Source organism: Sphaerodactylus townsendi, linkage group LG13 (assembly GCF_021028975.2).
Source record: "Sphaerodactylus townsendi isolate TG3544 linkage group LG13, MPM_Stown_v2.3, whole genome shotgun sequence".
Taxonomy (NCBI): domain Eukaryota; kingdom Metazoa; phylum Chordata; class Lepidosauria; order Squamata; family Sphaerodactylidae; genus Sphaerodactylus; species Sphaerodactylus townsendi.
The window spans coordinates 55,481,521-55,502,683 of record NC_059437.1 but is presented as its reverse complement, the minus strand read 5'-3'; the positions used below and the strand labels follow the sequence as shown (position 1 = coordinate 55,502,683).

Below are 21,163 nucleotides of genomic sequence, written 5' to 3'. Positions count from 1 at the left end.
AGGAGTTCAACAGGCTCCTCAGCAACACCAAGCTCAGCTGAGTGAAGCTGCTGCTGCTGCATCCTCTGTAGCAAGGCCCACGGGGGGAGGAGGAGAACGTGGGTTTCTGGATAGCAGCACACAGTTGCAATCTTTGGGTGGACTAAGGGGGGGGGGGCGACTCCCTTTGTGCCAACTAATCCCATTTCTTTCCAGGCCCTCCCCACGGCTTCTGCCAGGCACCCAGGGAAGCCCAGGCCTAGTGCTTTCTGCTGATTTGGGCGGGCCCTTCTGATGTTGGTCTCGTTCTGAGAAAGCGAAGTCTGTGCAGGCGCCTTCCACGTTGTTTTGGCGCCCAGGGCAACTTTCCCCCTAACCTTTCAAAACTATGCTGCTGCAGCTACTGCTGCTCCATGTGTGTTTTTAAAAAGACATTCTTTGTGCTGCTTGTTTATTATTCTCTCTGTTTTATGATGCCTTTGCTGGCATCACGTTGTTAGGTTTTGATACTGTCCCTGTTTTCATCACTTCTTTTAATGGGTTAGGTTTTATTCAATGCACAAAAGCTGCCCTGAGATCCAAACTCTGTCTGACTTCATGGAGTGATCAAAACAAGCTTCGCGTTGTCATCGGTGCGAGATGCTGGGTCACAGAGGACACTTCTGCACACTGGGTGTTGCAGTCAGATTCCATGCAAGGACTTTTGCCTAAGTGCTGAGGACACTTTCCTGGAGTAAGCCCATTCAATTACATGGAATTTACATCCGAGCAGGCTGGTTTAGGATTGCTCCCTACGTCTCCCATCTGCAACTTGCAGACCCAAGCTGGAGGAATTTTAAGACAGCCCCTTGTGACTGCCAATGGATTGGGAAACCACACAGGGCGGGGCAGAATTGGCAAGGCAACCAGCACTGCTACTGAACAAGAACAGACCCTTCAACTCTGTTGGTAACATCAGACTTGCATTGATTTGTTTTGTCGAAGGCTTTCATGGCCGGAATCACATGATGCAGGCGAAACGTCAAGAGAAAATTCTACTGGAACATGGCCATACAACCCGGATAACCCACAACACCCTTGCATTGATTTGCTTTGGCAAGTTATGTGAACAGGGGAGGGCCATTCCCGCTTTAAAGGAGGCTCTCTGTTGGTGCTAGTCTTTTGCAAAAGCCTTAACGGAAGCTCGTTATTTGTTTGCCCCTGTACGGTTGATTCCCACTCCTTTTGCTGGGAGAAAACAGCCAAGGCAAAAAGAGAAACCCAACCTCCTGCCCCATCCTCACCACTCCTGCTCTAGCCTTTCAGATTCTGGGCACCCGATACTTACCTGTGGTTTTACAGCTGCGTAGCACAGAAGAAACAGAGGAGGGGAGAAGGTGTTCTTTTTACTTTACTTTTTAAACCGGTTTGGTAAGATAATTACATCCATGAATTAGCATGTTAAAGTGCAAAGCCCCACAAAACGTAACAAAAAAACACTAGTAAGCAGTGTGTGTGTTTGGGGGGTTACACTCTGCCAGAGGTCCTTGAGAAAATCCTTGGCTTCTCCCCTCACCCCAAAGCCATTTTCAGGATACTCAACTCGGATCTAAGCTCCTGGCCTTCTCATGAAGGCCTTGGAGGTAATCAGAAGTTCTCTGCTAAGCAAAGTGTGACCTAGTAAGGCACTGAAATACAAAACGGTCCAGCTGTCCATGATCTTTGGGCGCTGGATCTCTTCTCCAGAGTCCCTGAAGTTGCTGGAGATGGCTGAGAATTTTAGCAGGGTCCTCAAAGTCCTGTGAGCTGCCTGCTTCTTTGATTCTTTCCCCCACAGTTGATTGTGCTTATTCTTAACTAAAGTGCTGCAGAAATCCGCTTGGATACTGCAGTTGCAAATGGTCCACATTCATCCGTGCAACCTCAAACAGTCAACCAGGATTCTTTTCCCACCACCAGCTGATAAAACATCGACTCGTTCTTGACCACAACTTGTGATGCAGCTAACGCTTCAGTTCCATTTTGGCAATGGCTGCCCTGTGGACTTCATCGGGGCCGTCGGCCAGACGCAGAGCCCGTGCCCAGGCAAAGAACTGCGCTAGCGGATAGTCATTGCTGAGTCCTGCTGCGCCGAATGCCTGCAAGAAAGCCAAGGGAAAAGGCTGCGAGCTCAGGGGAACGCCTGTTTCAAAGACTTGCTTGCCCAGGGAGCAGAAGGGAGAGTCTCCTGAGGACTTAGGAAGTATTGAGCGCCCCCCCCCGCCTCCCTGCAGGCCACCTTCTGCCCTCTCCAGGCCCTTGGACGGGTGGTGCAGGCCTGCTGCTGCAATGCCTGTCTGAGCTGCCCCCGCTCCTGAGCAGGTGTTGTCCCCGGGAGCCATTTTCCCCCGATACGCCTTTGCCTATCAATGAAAGGACCAGGATAGGCAAGGAGGGGGGAATGACGTGCGAACGCTCAGGCCCTCAGGTGAAAGAAGTGTGAGAAGCCGGAAGCAGGATAGAAATGGCGGACGGAAGGAATCTCCATGTTACCTCACAGCGCACTCACCTGGATCGCCCGATCGATGACCCGCAAGGCCATGTTTGGAGCCACCACTTTGATCATGGCAATCTCTAGAGCAGCCTCCTACGTGGGGATGACAAAAAAGCAAATGGTGGCTCTCAAGGGAAGCCATTTCCTCAGCAAGTCTGTTCTTCAGCTCCCTCCCCGCTAGGGACCGACCCCCACTCGCCAGCTGACAGCAGCGCATTTCTTTCAGCAGGGGGGACGTTTCCAAATGGATCAAGAGGAGAATGGGGACTGCACCCGGCCACCTCCCATATACCGGGCTCTGTGTGAAGGGACAGCTCAGGCCTTTCCCTTCCCAGCTCTGTCCAGGAGCTCCATTTTTGCAGGAGTGATAGTTAACACTATCAGAATAGCGAGACCCCTAAGGCTGGCCCAAACTTACCACACAGGAGAGGAAACTTTCATGTTTAAAACTGGTGTTGTAGATAAAGCCTTCAGTCTGCTTCGCAAACGTGCAACGTTTCCCACTCTTAAGCCAGCCCCCTGTTCATACTCTTCGAACCATCTCAGCCCCTCCTGAGCCAGCCTGTCATGCTCACAGTCCCAATGCAAACAGGAGGCCTCTCTGTTGCCACTATGAGCCATCTATAGAGCACAGGCACTGGCTCCACTTACGATGAGCGTATGGTGACCACCACGCGCCTTGGGGTTTGAGGCCCCCCTTGATTCTCCAAGCACTTGCCTTGTTTCCAACAACGTCCATAAGGTGAGCGGCCTTGAGGACTAGCAGCCGTGCCTGCTCAATTTCAACTCGGGACTCGGCAATGGCTGCCCTGATTGTGCCTTGTTCTGCTAAGGGCTTTCCGAACGCTGTTCGGGACGTCACCTGTCAAAAAGCCACACCTGTCTCAGTACTGTAAACCAGAAAAGTGTGATGTAGCTGTAAGCCTCTGGGATCTCTTGACCCATGCACAAAGACGGGTCCCAACCAGATGCAATCCTAGGGTCTTTCTAGTTGCAGGCAATGATGAGAGCAGCAGTGGTCCAGATGGGCCAATGTTGGGACACGGGTGTAATGCATCCCAGCCTTGCTGCTGTAGCTAAATGGCTGAGGATGAACAGTTTGAAAGGGGGTCCTGTCCAAACAGAGGTCGTGCTGATGGGGAAGACTAAGATCTTGAAGGACTTTGTGCTTTCCACATTTGATGGAAAGGGAGCACATCTCAAAAAGGATATCACATCTCAAAAAGGATATTGAAGAGATAGAAAAAGTGCAGAGAAGGGCAATGAGGATGATTGAAGGACTGGAGCACCTTCCTTATGAGGAGAGGCTGCAGCGTTTGGGACTCTTTAGTTTGGAGAGGAGATGTCTGAGGGGGGATATGATTGAAGTCTATAAAATTATGCATGGGGTAGAAAATGTTGACAGAGAGAAATTTTTCCCTCTTTCTCACAATACTAGAACCAGGGGGCATCCATTGAAAATGCTGGGGGGAAGAATTAGGACTATTAAAAGGAAAAACTTCTTCACGCAACGTGTGATTGGTGTTTGGAATATGCTGCCCCAGGAGGTGGTGATGGCCACTAACCTGGATAGCTTTAAAAGGGGCTTGGACAGATTTATGGAGGAGAAGTCGATTTATGGCTACCAATCTTGATCCTCTTTGATCTGAGATTGCAAATGCCTTAACAGACCAGGTGATCGGGAGCAACAGCCGCAGAAGGCCATTGCTTTCACATCCTGCACGTGATCTCCCAATGGCACCTGGTGGGCCACTGCGAATAGAAGAGCTGGACTAGATGGACTCTGGTCTGATCCAGCAGGCTCTTTCTTATGTTCTTATGTTCTTAATATTGTGCCAGATAAAGGTCAGCTGTGGCAGGTGCAAGTCATTTCTCTCATAGCAAGAGAGTCCATCTGAAAGAGATGCCCAACCCGATACTTAGTGCTGCTCACCCGCTCCTTCATGAGCGATAACGCTCTTTCCGCATAGCCAATCAGCCTCATGCAGTGATGTATCCTTCCTGGGCCCAGCCTCCCCTGAGCAATCTCAAACCCTCGGCCAGGGCCCAGCAAGATGTTCTCTTGGGGAACACAAACGTTTTCAAAAGTGATCTCCCCATGGCCAGCTGGAAGAAGAAGGACACAGACACAGAGCTCAGCATACTTGTTTTGCATGTTAGTCCTCTATGGAATAGAAGAACTTACTAGGTCTGTGGTGGTGAACCTTTGGCACTCCAGATGTTGTGGACTACAATTCCCATCAGCCCCTGCCAATTGGCCATGCTGGCAGGGGCTGGCGGGAATTGTAGTCCATAACATCTGGAGTGCCAAAGGTTCACCACCACTGTACTAGGTTGACTGGGGTGAGGGACAGGACATGATGCTTTGCTAGAATTTTTTAGTTCAACAGTCATTCTGCTTTGTGTCAATTAGCACCAACTTTCAGAGCTGTCACGCTGCACTGAAACAAACAAGAGAGCTTCACGAGGCTGTCTGAATGTGGGACTTTTCATCCCCGACTTGCAAGTGGGTTTCAGGTTGATGCGTACACATCTGCAGGCGGCACAGGAAGTGTGCGTGCATCATCCTGCCTTTGAAAACTTCCCCAAGCAGAATCGCCTTGCCTCACCTGGAGCATCGTCCAAGCCGTACACGGTGAGTGGCCGAGTGACTGTCATTCCAGGAGTGTTCATAGGGACGAGGAGCATTGACTGCTGCTGGTGTCTTGGGGCTGTGGGGTCCGTCTTGCCCATGAAGATGCAGAGCTGGCAGCGAGGATCCAGGGAGCCTGCCGAGAAGAGAGACTGTTTCAGGCCTGGCACTGCTTGCTCCTTCTATTCCTACTTAACGGGCACAAATACTTTGCTAAAGGTGCTTAATGGCAACTGAAGAATGTTCCTGGTTGGTTAAAGAGAAAGAAATTGCACATGCATGAGATCTGTGTTCCAAAGGGATAGAGATGCAGCCAGTTCTTAAATGTATACACCAGGGCTGTCCAACTCTGGCGCTTCAGGTGTTCTTGGACAACAACTCCCATCAGCCCCTGCTGGCATGGCCAATTGGCTGGTGGGAATTGTAATCCATGAACATCTGAAGCACCAGAGTTGGACACCTCTGGTATTCACTCTCTGGAGGGTTCATTCCTGGTGGCCAGAGTCAAGTGTCCAGTGTGAAAAATCAAGTACATAAAAGAAAAAGCCCTCTCTGAGGGAAAATCAGCATGGCTTCTGCAAAGGGAAGTCTTGCCTCACCAACCTTTCAGAGTAGACATTATATATATGGACTTGCAAAGGGCTTTTAAGAAGATACCTCACCAGACTCCTGAGTAAGTTCAGCAGTTATGGATAAGAAGAAAAAAACTCTTCTGGATTAAAAATTGATAGGAAGCAAAAAGTAGGAATAAGTGGACAGTTCTTTCCATGTAGGGAAGTGATTAGTGGAGTCCCACAAGTTTTGGGACTGGTACTATTTATGCATAAACTACCTGGAATTGGAGGGAGAGCCGTGTACTAGTACACTGTTTGCTGGTGATCTTCAGGGTAAAGAAAACCAAAGCTGACTACAAAGAGCTACAGGAGAATCTCTCTAAATTGCATGAGTGGACAACATGGCAAATGAAGTTTAATGTTGGTTAAGTATAAGGTGATACACATGAATAAAAAAATGCTAACTTTATATGCTGATGGGAGAAGAAGGGCTTCCCAGAAGTCCTCTAGAAGACTTCCCAGAAGCCTTTGCTTCCTACAAGTCACAAGAGAAACTCAAATCACTGGGCCAGGAGGCTGATCAGTCCTTCAGGGCACCAATTCACTCGTGACCTTTCACACTTCTGTTTTCTGTCTCAGGCGGAAAGATTCTGCAACATACCCGAAATCCACCATTTGCGTCCATTCAGAACATAGACGCCTTGTCCCTTGGTGATGGAAGCCTCGATGTTGGTGGCATCAGAGGAAGCAACCTGATTGAAATGCTTCATTTTAGAGTGAAACAGAACACAGCAGGTGGAACATTTACAGAGCAGCAGGTCTGGGAAAGATGCACCCCCACTGCATTGAACACAAACATACCTCTGCCTTTGAGATGGAGCGGGGGAAAGAATGATTCTGTAGGTTTGACGCAGACGTCAACATTTGAGAGTAATGTGGCATCTTTGTAAGACGATGTTGCCACCATCACAGAGGATTCAAGCTGGAGCTGGGCCTTGTGATCCCTCCCCCACCCCCAATGCTGCAGAGGAGACAGGGATTCTACTTTCCATGCAGGAGGTCTCTGGTTCGGTCCCTGCATCTCTGATGAAAAGCTCTCCAGAAGTGATGGGCGAGAAACAGATTGCTCGAGACCACGGACAGCCCCTGCCAGCCAGCCAGCCAGGGGAAGCCATGAGGAGCTAGATGGGCCGAGAGCCTCATGTGGTACAAGGCAGTTTAGCAAACATGCCCCTGATTGTTAGCTGCAGACAATGGAGGTCTGGAAAGGGTTACAACCCAAAACTCTTGTGCAGGAGAGAGTGAGGTTCACCCAGCAGGGCCAAGAGTCTGGGACAGGGGTAGGGAACCTGCGGCTCTCCAGATGTTCAGGAACTACAATTCCCATCAGCCCCTACCAGCATGGCCAATTGGCCATACTGACAGAGGCTGATGGGAATTGTAGTTCCTGAACATCTGGAGAGCCGCAGGTTCCCTATCCCTGGTCTGGGACGAGGGTGGTTTTCACATGGGGAGGGGCTTGGGTTGTCTGGCTTCTTGATGGAGGCTGCACTGACCTGTGGCTCCGTCATGGCAAAGCAGGAGCGGATCTTGCCCTCCAGCAGAGGCTGCAGCCAGCGCTCCTTCTGGGCTTCCGTGCCGTAACGCAGCAGCACCTCCATGTTGCCTGTGTCAGGGGCGGAGCAATTGAAGATCTGCAGAAAGGAGACAGAAGCCAAACAGTGGCCCTTAAGTTTGGATGGCACTAGCCAGAAAAGGGAGACTCTGAAGCCCAGCAGAATGTGTGTTTGGATGAGTCCCCTAGATCGCCAGTGGAGAGAAAGAGGAAGGCAGGCCAGAGGCCCTCCTAGAACATACAACTGTCAGGCAGAAGAGAGCAAGGGCGCTCTCAGACCTCCCTGCAGGGACCAAAGGTCAGGAGCTCCTGAATTCACTCTTGAGGTCCTTTCCCACCCCACATCTATCTGGCTTTCCACAGCATTGTTGGGCAGAGCCTCTGCCATAGGTACCTCAGGCGCATAGAGCGAAGTCCCCATCAGTTCACACAAGTGGGCATAAGCCACATTTGTCAAACCTGCTCCGTATTTCATATCCGGGTCACTCTCCAAAGGGACAAAAAGGTTCCAGAGGCCCTCGGACTTTGCCCTGTCCTGGAGAGAGAAAACAGGCAGATATGTAGAAAGGGGCCACCTCCTCTTATGCCGGACCCTGCCATACAGGCATAGAATACACCTGTGTGTATTCTGCTCTATTATGTAAGCAAGTTCTTGGCTGAAAGAGTTTTGAACTCCTGTGGTTAGTGGCTGGTGAAATGGATCTTAGAAACTTGGATAAAGTTGGATGGGGGGCCATGTTTGACTCCCAGGGGTCAGGGGGTGGCACTTCAAAGCCTTAAGCAGCTCTTTGTCTTTTGCCATTGCTACCAGGAACTCATCAGAGAGCCAAACCAGGGAAAGAGTCCTCGTGTCTACCATGGGAATGAGGCCACCATTTTAAAGGGACAATACAGAAACATTTCATAGTTTCAGAGGGTAGCCATGTTGGTCTACGGCAGAACCTGGCGTATCTGACAGAGGGAGCTTTAACTCTCAAGACCATTTTGTTAGCGTCTACGGTGCTATTGGACTAATCTAGCTACGGTGGCGTAAAGCACTCACCTTAGCTAGGTGTAATGCCCTGCCTTCCTCCTTTAGCCTTGGACGCCACCTTGGAATCCCACATAAAGAAAGGAAATGCCCGTGTGGCATGGGTTCTGTGGAAACAGTATCTCATATGCTGTTGGATTGTCCTTTTTATGAGATAGGTAGGAAGAAGCACATAATCCCCTTCCTGCATGGAAGTGAAGGCATTACAGATACACAGAAGGTTATATATCTTTTAAACAGCCACAACGACGAGCTGTTTGAAGCGGTGGCTAAATTTTTAAATGGTGTTATTTTAACTCGTCAGAAGTTGTAAAGGCTGTTATTATCTTGCAATGTTAAACTATTTATATGCCATTAAAGGTATTCGAAATCGAATCAACTAATCTAGCTGCAGCATTTGAGGCACTTCACCATATGAACACGCAGGACGCTGCTGACTACTGAGCCAGCCCTGCCTGGTCTGCCAAGGCCAGCGTTGCCTCCTATGAGCGGCAGCAGCTCCCCAGGGACTTGCTGAGAAGTCTCTTTCAACAAAGATATTTTAAAACTTTCCACACATTATAAAACCAATTTCGCAATGACAGCTGCCTTGCAGCAAAACTTAGCCAGCAGACAGCCAAACTCTGCCAGCTTTAAAGCAGGCTCTGGAAACCCTGGCTGCGCTTCCTTGGTTTCTTCCTGTGGCCTGTCTTTCCTCTGCAAGAGGCCACTTGCCTTGAGCTCCTCTGTGAGGGGATGTGGCGTCCACCTGCTCTGGGCAGCCTGATGGTCTCGCAGGATCTGCTCGGCTGGATAGATGTGGTCGCTCATAAATCTCTCCAGCTTGTGATACAGCTCTTGAACCCGGCTGGGTAAGCCTTCCGGAGAGATGATCAGCTGAGACTTGGATGCAGGAGCCAACCCGGAGTGTGGTCCCATGGTGTAGCTCCTCCTCGGGGATGGGCTTGGACCAGCTTGTGTGCTGAAGGGCTTGCTCGGAGATCTAGGGGTCGAAAGCCCTTTGAAGACCCGGAAGCCTTCTTTGGTGGCAAAATCCCAGCCCAGGTTGGCCATCAACTCTGCCTGCCGCCCGCTGCTTTCGGCTGTTGCAGAGCTGGCCTGACCTGCATGGAACGAACAGCAAATATTCAAAAAAACCCACTGGCCAACTGATGCACTCTGACGCTATACTAGTTTTGAGGTAAGAGAGAAGCCAGCTTAATCTGTTGCAATAAAGAGGGACAGGAGCCTTGTCACGCTTGAAAGGCCTCTATGCCAGCCTGGCCAGGCTAATCCAATTTCATCAGATCTCAAAAGCTCAGCAGGGTCAGTCCTAGCTAGTACTTGGACGGGAGACCACCACGGAATACAAGGATCGCTACGCAGAGGCAGGCAATGGCAAGCCACCTCTGAACGTCTCTTGACGCCACCATCAGAGATCAATGCCACAGGCCCTGCTTTACCTTTGACCCCCACCCCTCATGCACCAGGGAGCTTCTTAACTCAGCCATGCTTGAGACAAGTTGCTCCGTGGTTTGCTTCTGGTGTGACAAGCAAGAGAGGCCCCTTCCGCACTTGCAGAATAAGGCCCTTTGAATTATTGTTGTTGTTGTTGTTGTTATTTATAAACCGCCCTCCCCCAGAGGGCTCAGAGCACAAATAAAATCAATAATATCGAGATTAAAATAATCATTAAATAGTGGCTCTATATATATTAAAACCAACCCCATTAAAATGCAGCGTCCTAACATCAGATATACCGATGGCGTCCTACTAATAAATCCCCTAAGAAGAGAGGGGGGGAAGGGATGGCAGGGTCCACAGATGTTATAAAAGGGGGGGGGGGGCATCAGTGGCCGGACTCTCCAAAGGCCCGGTGGAACAGCCCTGTCTTGCAGGCCCTGCAAAAGTCATTAAGATCCTGCAGGGCTCGCATAGCTGGAGGTAGAGCGTTCCACCAGGCAGGGGCCAGAGCTGTAAAAGCTCTGGCCCGGGTGGAGGCCAGCCACATCATTGAGGGGCCAAGGATCACCAGTAAGTTGGCCTCTGCTGAACGCAGAGGCCGATTTGGGGCATTTTCAATCCATTTTGCAGCTGGATTTTACTGTGTGGACTAGCAAAATCCACTTTCAAACAATTGTGAAAATGGACTGAATGGGCATTCTGCATGTGCTGAAGGGGCCAGGTATACTCTGAACACGGAGCATCCGTTTCTGTCAAACACTGCCCCCAGGTGTTCACACTTGGCTCTTCATGTGCTTTGTAAATTAGTTAAATGTAGAATTGTTTTTAGATACTGTATACAGGTTTATTGTACGATGTTATGTTGTTAACCACCGCAAATCCACAAGGGAAGGGACAATATAGAAATTTAATAATAAAATAAATTAGCAACAGGCCTGTTATTCCCACAAATATTCCCCAAACAAATGTAGCATAAGTGACAGTAAAAGAAAAGTAACTTGTGAAACCTAGCCCATGCAGTCCAAGGAGCACAAAATAAGCACTGAAGAATGTTCATTAGGAGCAGCAATACATGATAATTATATGCTGTGTTATTGCCACATGTTGGATCCCAGATCATTTTGTGTCTCACCCCCAGAGAGCCCCTGCAGTAATGCCTTGGTCTAAGTCTCTCTCTCTCTCTCTATGGGGCCCACTTAGATTAGGCTGCTTAAAGGCCTCTGAACGCCTGGAAACGGCCCACCCCATTTCTTCCTCTCACCTGTGAGCGAGCGCTTGTACACTCCTTGCAGGATTGCCGCCACTCTGAAAAAGGAGAACGCCATGTAGAAGTTCCAGTTCTCGATGGGAGGGATGCCCATGTGGTCGCAATACAGCAGGAAATATTCCTCTGGTGTGGGGATGCCCAGCAGGCTCAGATCGCAGTCGCTCAGACCTGATGTCAGGGGGGGACAAAGCTCGTTCCTGCAAACTGGCTGCACAGACAATCATCCTATTTTTGTGAACAGAAGAGGCTAGTGGTGGCAGAATTTAGGCTGCTTTCCTCTTCCCATGGCAGAAGAGGAAGAAGAAGAAGAAGAAAAGTTTGGATTTATATCCCACCTTTTTCTATGTAAGGCATTCAAGGCAGCTTACAAACCGCTTTCCCTTCCTCTCCCCACAACAGACACCTTGTGAGGCAGATGGGACTGAGAGAGTTCTGAGAGAACTGTGACTAGCCCAAGGTCACCCACTGCTCAAGTGGAAGAGTGGGGAATCAAACCTGGTTCTCCAGATTAGAGTCCACCTGCTCTTAATCACCACACTGGCTCTGCCATCCCTGCCAGAGGCATTGCTGGGGGCAATTTTGTCCAGTTCCTCAGCTTCACTGAAATTCCCAGCGCCCAGCAGTTTCAGAACAATATCCCCCAGCTGCGTTTTCTCTGGACAGAGCCATGCATGGGCATTTTTCCTCATCCTCTTGTACCTTTTAGGATGCTGGAATGAGATGGCAGATAATACACAAGGCAGTTATAGGCCACATCAGAAAGGGGGTCACCCAAGGTGGAGAGTTCCCAGTCCAGGACAGAGACAACCTCCGGATCATCTGGGTGGAAGACCAGGTTGTCCAGCCTGCCGAGGAAAGGCAAGGCGGTTAGAGAAACCCTAGCAGGTGCAGGCAAGACAGGCAGGCCTATCAGCCCAACACATTTAAACCCCTCTGAAACTAGTGGCCACTAAAGAACTGCAGTTTGAGGAGGGGGCTTAGAGTCCTGGCCCCTTCACAGAACTTTCAGGCCCCATCTTTTCCTGACTGCTGAGCATTTTGCTGAGAAAAGCAGTCCTTCAGATGTCCGTGCACCGTTCCCAATCAGTACGAAGGGTTTGCCCAGTGAGAAAAATTCCTAAATCCAGACCTGAGAAATTGCCCATCTCTGTTTCTTTCTCTGTTTAAGGGACTTCACAACCTTTGTAAGGAAGCTGCAGGTCATTACCTGAAATCTCCGTGCACGATAGAAAGCCGCTGGCTGGTTGGTAGGTGGGAGGGGAGCCACGCCATCAGCCTCTCCATGGCGGGGATCGGGTTTGTCTCCGTGGCACGGTACTGTTTGGTCCAGGTCTGCACTTGTCGCTGAATATAGTTCCCTGCAACGTGGCCGGGAGGGGGTTTAAAAGCTTTGTGCGCATCGTTCACTGTAAGAGTTCTTTAAAAAGTCACCCCAAAGGGAAACAAGGAGAGAAGAGGGTCCAAACAGTGTGGCACCATTGCCCCACTGAACAAATCTGGTTCTCCCGCCCTGAGCCCTCTGGGAAAGGGGGGGGGGATAAAAATATGATTTAAAAAATAAAACACTTGGGTCAGGAAGAAAGCCTCAGTAAACAGATACAGCAGTAAAATGGTTCCTGGACTGTACTGACTCCAGCGGGGTGGGTGGCCGGGGGAAACGGATGGATGGATGGATGGACGGACAACATTTGCCTGACAGAATGATCCTCCATGGCACCAGTTCTAGGTTTTGGGGGGCCCTGGGCAGAGAGTGCTCAAAAGCAGGTCAGAGCTCCAAATCAGCCCCGGTGGCTCCTGGGGAGTTCTTCCTGTTTGTCCATGGCAAGAAGAGCCCAGGCAGTGTGAGGCCTGCATACAACTTGTGGGTCAAGAAAAGATGCCCTGGTTTTATCTTGCCTTAGCAATCTGCCTAAAACCACACACACAAGCCAGCGTTCATTCCCCAGCCAAGCCAGAACACAAGAGCAGCCATGCTTTATATTCTCTTTCTTTAGCTAAAACAAATGAACAAACTTCTATCCAGATCTCAGGGCAGATGCACACCTTGCCTTCCGTAATCTTCCAGGCCAGCTGCTTTAATGTCTACACTGTGGATCTGGCAGAGGACTCTGTTCATGGCAGCACAAATCTCGCCCCGCTGGCTGGGCTCCAGTCCTGGAAGGGAGGGGTCCTTGAAGATCCGGCCGGTGCAGTAGTCCATGAGGTAAAAAGGGGTGCCAAGGATGCTGGGGTTAGCAGAAGAGGGTTAGAGCAATGCCCCTGGTGCTTTTATCAGAACAGGTGTCAAACAGCAAATGTTCTAGGTATCGTTGAAGGCTTTCACGGCCAGAATCACTAGAGTGTTGTGGGTTTTCCGGGCTGTCTGGCCCTGTTCCAGTAGTTTTCAAGGATAAAAGGTGCTCAGAGACGGTCTTTCATCCAAATACTAAACACAGCAAACCCTGCTCAGCTTCCAACATCTAATGAGATGGAGCGCATTATTTGAAACAGTCAAGTCTACAGAAGAGGGAACTGTGCTTACATTCTAAGCTCTATGGTGTATGATTTGAGCCCTGTGGTCATTGAAATAAATTGGCCTGAACAAAGGAAGAAATTCACCTTGAATCTTCACAGAGAGACAGAACTTTTGGGACTGGGATGCTGACATCGGCCAGAGCCTTCAAAATCCTGTCAGAGAAAAGAAGGAAAGAACTGAGCTGATTTGGAATGATTTGCAAGTTTTATCACTTCTTAAAAATCTTACCCTTTGAAGAGCTCAAGGCAACATACATCGTTGTCCCCCACCCCTTTCATTCTCACAACAGCCCTCGGAGGTAGATTATGCTGACAGCCAATGACTGGATCAAGGTCACCCCATAAAGGGCATGTCTGAGAAGAGGGAGTCATTCTTCCTGGTCCTAGTCCCACACTAACTGCTACTCCGCAGTGGCTCTGATTGGGAGTTTACAACAGAAATAACCAGTCATGCATCAAAAAGGCCATGCCACTGGATAGTTTAGCATGCTTTATCAATCTCCAGTTCATGGGCTGATATTTGAACTCAGGAAAGGGATACAAAAGGCTGCATGCAACAGCAGACTAGAAAGCAAGAACATATTTTAAATAGAATGAGATTCCAGCCCAAGAGCACCTTAGAGCCAGCTTGGTGTAGTGGTTAAGAGCAGATGGACTCTAATCTGGAGAACTGGATTTGTTTCTGTGCTCCTGCACATGAAGCCTGCTGGGTGACCTTGGGCTAGTCACAGTCCTCTGAGAACTCTCTCAGCCCCACCTACCTCACAAGGTGTCTGCTGCGCAGAGAGGAAGGGAAAAGGAGTTTGTAAGCCACCTTATGACTCCTTAAAGGAGAAAAAGGTGGGGTACAAATCCAAACTTTTCTTCTTCTGGCAAGATTTTTGGGGTATAAGCCTTTCAGAATCAAACCTCATTTTGACAGATCTGATGTAGGGAACTTTAAAAGCCCATACCCTGAAAATCTTGTTAGTGTCTAAGGTGCTACTGCAGATCAATCTGGAAATAGGCACCATCTGAAAATAGTTAAATCAGTCAGTGAAGGGCTTTGCAAGTTTGTGAGTTACACAGAACCCGTACGATGAAGATGCATGTGAAACTCAGAAATCTGTGTGCTTCTACATGAATGTAGGTTGGTCCCTGAAAAGAGGTGATGCCCCTTTCACCTGTACTCTCTCTCCACAGCATGAGCGGATGGCAGCAGCTGGCCAGGGGGCTTCTTCCTCAGGACCAAGTGGCGATCCCCAAACTGGATGTAATACGTTGGATTGGACTGCCCGTGGCTGAACTGCCGCAGTAATAGAGGCCCTGGAAGGTGGAGGCCAAGCGATCAGTGAGTGAAGGAATTTGACCCTTGTCGGGTGAAGGTCTGGGTTTAATAGCAATTGATATTTGCAACCCCACCCCCTCCAAAAACCCTGACCTTAGTCTGACAACAGGTGCAGCTGATGTCAGTCAGTGAAAAGGAGGGGTTTGGGGGCTGAAATGGGAAGCCAGGGGCCTTGGGGCTCAAACAGGCAAGAGGGAAACCTCTCTGCCCATCAGATGCTTACTGCAGGTTCTTGCAGCATGCTTCCATGGGCAGGTTTTCCTCCATGTTTTTTTTTTATTTTAACAACTACCCAACAAGAACAACAGTAAAGGATGAGTTTGGTCCATGCACCTCAGGGCCACACACCTCAGGATCACTGGTTTCCAGCCACCCTGGGGAACAGAAGTGTGGGTTTCACACCAGCCCACCCATCCCAATTTCATTTGTGTGTGCAGGATACTGTGTGATGCCGGAGAAAAAGAACTTGCCAGAATAACATGGGATGGCTAAAATGGCTACACGAAGATATGAGCAGTGCCTCACAAAAACTCAGACTGAAAGAAAGATGGTGGGCCTTGAAGGCGCCGCTAGACTTTAGCTTTGCCATGGTTTAATGAACCAACCCAGCTTTTGCAATTTTGCAATTAAAACTTATTTGGCCAACTAAACAGCCAGTTTGCCTCATCTGACCCCACAGCAGCTCAGAGCTCACCGGCACTCCGGGAAACCTGCCTCTCTTACAACTGGAGTTCCAAAAGGAAGGACAGACTCTCGTACCTTCTGCTTGAGCCCCAAAGACACTTTCAAGGTATTTCTGGAGCGGCTCCTTCGGGATTTCCATGGCTGGCCTCACAGAGCGTGTGTATGGAACGAAGCACTGCAGAGGGAAGCCCAAACAGGCCTCCAGCTCACGGACAGCTGGATCTGGCTCATGGACCTGACAGGAAGATGGAAGAGAAGAGAGAGGGCTGAGAAGGTGAGCACAGGCTCCAAGGTGGAAGGAAGGAGAGAGCTTGTTATGTGGAACCACCACATATGTATGCAATGCCAAAAACGGAGCTGGGAGAACAGGAGAAGGCCTTTGCTGACAGACCGGCTACTGTCAGGAGGCAGGGTGCCAGACTGGATACATCTTTGGTCTGGATCAGCAAAGTCCAGCTTATGTTCTTAAACATAACTTGACCTGCTAGGGATGGACACCGATACTGAGAATCAGATATTTAAAGGATCTCAACAACGGACCGCCTGGAGCTGAACAGAGACATAGGATTACCTCCCTACACAATCTAATTTTCTGCCCCTGGCCATTTCTCCTCTGCTCCACTCATGCTGATTACAAGGTGCACTACTTGTTTGCATCCTGTGCCCCTTCTGTGCCACACCCCTGCGACAGAAGGGCTCAGCAATCTCCATCCTGACTTGTATCTAATGCAGGGAGCTCTGACTGTTGAAAGCTTATAGCCCAAAAGTCTTGCTGGGATCTGTTACTGGGCTCAGATCTAGCTGATATTCAAGACTGCCACTGATAGAAAAGAATGTCACGGGTAACATGCCTGGATGCCTCCACAGCGCAGCTCACCTGTTGCTTCTTGATGTCCCCGCAGCTCACCTGTATTGTTTTAATGCCAAGCTGTAGAGCAGTTTTGAGGTTCTGTCCCAGATCGTCCAGAAAAATGCACTCTCTCGCTTGAACCCCCAGGCGCCCCAAGCACACCTTGTAGATCGCAGGGTCTGGTTTGCAGATCCCTTCTCGGCAAGACTCAACTACCTGGGAGGGAAAGGCAAAAGTTTCAGGCCATTGTAAGGGAGATATAATGCACAGAAGGGCCCATTCTGGTCCCAGAAGTGGCTTAGAAATGCAAGACAGGAGGAGGAGGAGAAATGGTCGCCTGGAGAAGAAGTAAAGTGGAACAAAGAGACAAGTGGAAGCTTAAGGATCCCCCTTCAGCATCCGATATCTCTAACACTTTTTTTGCTTATTTGCAGGACTGCTGGTTTTCAGGAAGTTGTTGAGATTCATAGCCAATTCTGGTCCCTTTGTAGTCAACATCTTACACTGTGTAAAAAGTTACCACTAGGAGTGCAATCCAAGGGTTGCACTGGCGCAGGTGCTCACTCTGCAAGCATAAGAACATCTGGCCGCCATAAGAACATCTGGCCTCCCGTGGGTATATAAAGGGGGGAGGGAGGGGTTGAAGCCATCTGTAGTCTTGGTTTTATGTATTATTTTATGTAAATTATATATTATGATGTTTTAAATTGTTTTATCATTGATGGACACCGCCCTGAGCCTTTGGGGAGGGTGGTGTATGTGTGTGTGTGTGTGTGTGTGTGTGTGTGTGTGTGTGTATGTGTATATATATATAAAAATAAGGGGCAAATAGGCCAGCGGAAGGGCTATTATTTTGGTGGTGGGGTGCGGTGCAACTACGCTGGGCCCGCTGGTGCCTCTCCACATGGGAGGCCACGCTGGCGTAGGACATTCCTGGGGGTGGATGAACATGAGGTGTTTTCTTTGAGGGAGGAGGAGGACTCACAACGGAAAGGTGAAACGAACACGTATTAAAGATGGGAAGAGATTCAGGTTTTACTTTTAAAAAACCCAACAGCAGCTTACCACATCAAACTGCTTTCGGTCCAGGGGCAGGAAGCTTTCTCCGCTGTGTAAATAAAAATTGTTACTCAACACTGCTGTCTTCAGGCCTTCGGTCCGGATGCATTTTATAGCCTGGGTCATCACCGGGAGCTGTTTAGACATTGCATTGCTGGTTAGCTCAGAAAGAAAAGAGTCCACTGGAACGGAGGAATTTGCCTGGAACAAAAGGACACATGTCAGCAGATCATCCACACCAAATGCTTCTTTTGACAGAGAAGATGGGGGTGACTTTCATTTAAAAAAATGTATCCCACCATTTTGCCCGAGTAGGGCCCTCAAGGTGGCAAACAATAAAAATATATTTAAAATCTTTTTTTTTTTTAAGTGAACATGTACAAACAAGAAAGAGGCTCCTTAAGGAATACAGACAAGGTTTCACCCACTGGTGGAAGACACTGATCGAAGGGGATATACCATTCTGTCTGTGGAGGGAATTCCACAATTTTGGTGCCATGACCGAGAAGGTCCTTTCTCAGATTCCCTCCCATCTGGCCACCCTTGAAGCCAGGTGAAGCTAGCTGTCAGGTAGGTTTGTATAAGAGTAGGTGGTCCTTAAGGAATGCAGGTCCCAGGTCATATGAGGTTTCAAAGATCAATAACAGCACCTTGAATTGGGCCCAGAAGCAGACTGGAAGATTATACAGGTGGAACAAGACTGGAGTGAGATGCTCCCAGCAACACACTCTGAACAGCATTCCTGCTGCTGTACTACATAACAACTGTAGCTGCCAGACAGCTTTCCAGGACAGCCCCACGTAAAGTGTATTGCAGTAATCTAATCTAGGTTTACAAGGGTATGTACTACAGTGGCAAGATCTTTCTTACTCAGGAGAGGCCGCTGCTGGCTCACTTGCCGACTCTGGTAGCTGTCCAACAGGAGGACAGGATCCAGCAACACTCCCAGATGGTGATCCTGTTTCTTTCGTTTTCTCACTGCCATTGCAGTAGCTGAATCAGTGCAATGCAGTGGGGCTTCACTGTGCCTGTTTCTCTGGCCCTATACCCAGTGGTGGCTGCCCTCCCTGGCATGGGGATGGGAGCTTTTTCAGAGTTTATAAAATCACTAATTGACTAACTGCTGTAGCACTATAACTCCAAAGTGATTTGTCAGCTACCAATGGGCCAGAACAGTGCAGTGGTTAAGAGTGGTGGACTCTAACCTGGAGAACCGGGTTTGATTTCACACTCTGACACATGAAGCCTGCCGGATGGCCTTGGGCTAGTCACAGTTCTCTCAGAACTCTCTCAGCCCCACCTACCTCACAAGGTGTCTGTTGCAGGGAGAGGAATGGAAAGGAGTTTGAAAGTTGCTTTGAATCTCCTTAGGGCTGAGAAAAGTGGGACATAATCTGAACTCTTCCTTTTAGTCTTCTTTAACTTCTCACTCTGAAAAGCCCCCAGGAGGCAGAGGGGGCAGGAAATGGCCACCCTGGGAGACTTGGGCAGTGAAAATAGTGTCTACATGAACAGGATCATGCTCAATGGCAGAGCATCTACTTGCCTTGCTGAATGTCCCAGATTTAATCTCCAGCATCTCCAGTTAAAAGACGTGGCAGGAAGTGATGTGAAGGACCTCTGCCCGGGACTCTGGAGAGCTGCCACCAGCAGTCTGAGTAGTCAATACTGACTTTAATGGACCAAGGGTCCAACTCAGTGGAAGGCAGCGGCACGTGCTGACTTCCCCACCAGCATAGCAACTATCTCTGCTTTGCTACAATTTTTCTAAAAGGATTTCAGTCAAGCACATTTTGGAAAGATAAAGGAAAAGTTGGAAAGTGCACAAAAATATCAAGATGTGTGAAACTGGAAAGAGGGGAGCTGCTTCCCCCGGCATCTGAGCTGGAGCAAACACCCAGTGTGGAAGCAACCACAGGGGACTCTTCTTATATGGCACAACAATCCCATGTACATTTGGAACATCACATCATTTTCTAGCACAAAAGAGGAAAGTAGAACTCAAAAGAAAGAGCAAGAAGCCACTGTCTGCAGACAGACCTAGACCAGGGAGAGCCGGGTTCAAAACTCAATGCATTCCCATTTGCTTATTCTAATCAGCCTCCAGGTTTGCCCAGACGAGTTTCTTGGAGAGAGAGAGTGGGAAACAAATGCAATAGACAGACAGGCAGACAGCCTACCATGGAGGAGTGTCTTAATATCTGCCTGAGGTTGTTCTTATACATTGTCAGGATCCAGTTCAAGAGACACACCCACACACCCCATTCTCCTGAAATCAAGCAAAAAAATGGCTTACGATCTTGGAGCACTGCTGCCCAAATTCATGCAGAAACTCTTCTGGGCTCAGCTCCCCTCTCATGAATTTCATCCAGGGTCTGTTCTCCCCTCCAGATACAAAGGCTTGCATAAGAGTACCAGGAGAGACGCAGTTCCGGACCTCCCACTCTAAATGAAAAAAGGCAAATCTGTCAGGAACCAATGTTGATCTGTGGGGAGTCCTACAGGAGTCTGAGCAGTAAAGAGGAAGTGCTTCAGTGAAGTGTTCTTGAGAAACACAATATTAAAGAAGTGACATTCACATGCTGGGAGGGGTGCGTGTGTCAGAAATTAGTGCCCAAGGCAGGGCTCCCCAACATTTTTCAGCCTGCCAGCAGCTTTGGAATTCTGGCACAGAGTGGTAGTCAGGACGACAGCATGTCTGCCAGGTAAAGCAGAGCCAAAGCCACGGTATTGGACTAAACTGATGAAAAAGCTGCATCTCAGAACCGCTCCAAGGCAATAAACCATTCAGCAGAGAAACGGACAAAATTCATACGCCCAGCAAGGCTGAACGTGCTCACCCCCCTAGAAGAAGCATTCACCTGCAGCCAGTTTCATGGGCGAAGGAAGGAGAACACCACCCATGTCAAAGATCACAGCTTTATAGGGGCAGGCGGCATAATTCCTCCCCAGTGCCGAGTTCAGAGATAGGCCGCAAGCATGTTGTAAGAGTCTTGATCTGGCATGGTGGTGGTAACAGGCTTGGAAAAACTTCCCAATGTACATTTTGTGGAACTCCTGCTGTGAAAAGGAAAGGAGACACTTTGAGGTCGCGATAATCCCTTGGCAGGACAATTCTCTCTCCAGTCTGTACTGAGCTTGTGGCCTCCACGGGGAGACATCAGGGGTCACAGCTTGGACCAGAACTGTCCCTCAGAGTTCCCACCTCTGGGCTGGGAAATTCCTGGAAGTTTGGGGGTGAGTCCTGGGGAGGGCAGAGTTTGGGAAGGGAGGGAGCTAAGTGAGGATGCAATGTCGTGGCGTCCACCCTCACATTTTCTTAGGGGGAAATTGGCCATGCTGGCAGGGGCTGATGGGATTTGTAGTCCACGAACATCTGGAGAGCTGCAGGTTGCAGACCCCTGCGAGGAAATGGCAGTTCCGGGGGGGGGGGTGGCCTCTACGGAATGGCATCCCCACCCCTCCTCAATCTCCACTCTCAAATCTCTAGGAATTCCCCGGCCGAAAGTTGGCAACTCTATTTCCTCCCCCCCCACCTCTGCCTCCGTTGCCAAGCAACAGACCCTCTAGTGACCTCTGACCCGAGGTGATACCACGCCGAACCGTCCCGGGCGGTTCTCGCGAGAGCGGAGTGTCGCGCTCAGTCCGCGGGGAGCCGAGCCGCTCAGCTGACTACCCAGTCGGGCCACGTGACCTT

General features: G+C 49.5%; 1 protein-coding gene across 6 annotated transcripts; it reads right to left on the bottom strand.

The window, feature by feature from the left end:
- Positions 1-1,351: 1,351 nt before the first annotated feature.
- ACAD10 (acyl-CoA dehydrogenase family member 10) lies at positions 1,352-21,142 on the bottom strand. 6 transcript variants are annotated; one of them, XM_048514202.1, is made up of 21 exons: positions 21,048-21,142; positions 20,328-20,526; positions 19,763-19,911; positions 17,473-17,667; positions 16,465-16,623; positions 15,633-15,792; positions 14,710-14,851; positions 13,631-13,699; positions 13,076-13,257; positions 12,240-12,390; positions 11,732-11,877; positions 11,027-11,200; positions 9,037-9,425; positions 7,687-7,827; positions 7,234-7,371; positions 6,339-6,429; positions 5,101-5,259; positions 4,425-4,597; positions 3,210-3,353; positions 2,507-2,584; positions 1,352-2,096 (listed from the first exon to the last, which is right to left on the bottom strand). In XM_048514202.1, the coding sequence occupies exons 2-21, from the start codon at positions 20,509-20,511 to the stop codon at positions 1,962-1,964; spliced, it is 3,159 nt and encodes a 1,052-aa protein (XP_048370159.1). In that variant the 5' UTR covers positions 20,512-20,526; positions 21,048-21,142; the 3' UTR covers positions 1,352-1,961. The 6 variants fall into 6 exon arrangements, 5 of the variants coding, with proteins under 5 accessions (XP_048370159.1, XP_048370157.1, XP_048370156.1 ...); XM_048514200.1 differs by having other exon boundaries at positions 21,041-21,124; XM_048514199.1 differs by having other exon boundaries at positions 21,030-21,108.
- Between the last annotated feature and the right edge of the window lie 21 nt (positions 21,143-21,163).

What these genes read in the sequence shown, in the direction of transcription:
- ACAD10 (XM_048514202.1), bottom strand. Translation starts at nt 20,511, where the DNA reads ATGTACATTGGGAAGTTTTTCCAAGCCTGTTACCACCACCATGCCAGA. An exon ending in TCATTCCAGCATCCTAAAAG is followed by an intron (nt 11,201 to 11,731) that starts GTACAAGAGGAT and finishes CCCTGACATCAG; the next exon opens with GTCTGAGCGACTGCGATCTG. An exon ending in ACGCAAATGGTGGATTTCGG is followed by an intron (nt 5,260 to 6,338) that starts GTATGTTGCAGA and finishes TCTTCTCGGCAG; the next exon opens with GCTCCCTGGATCCTCGCTGC.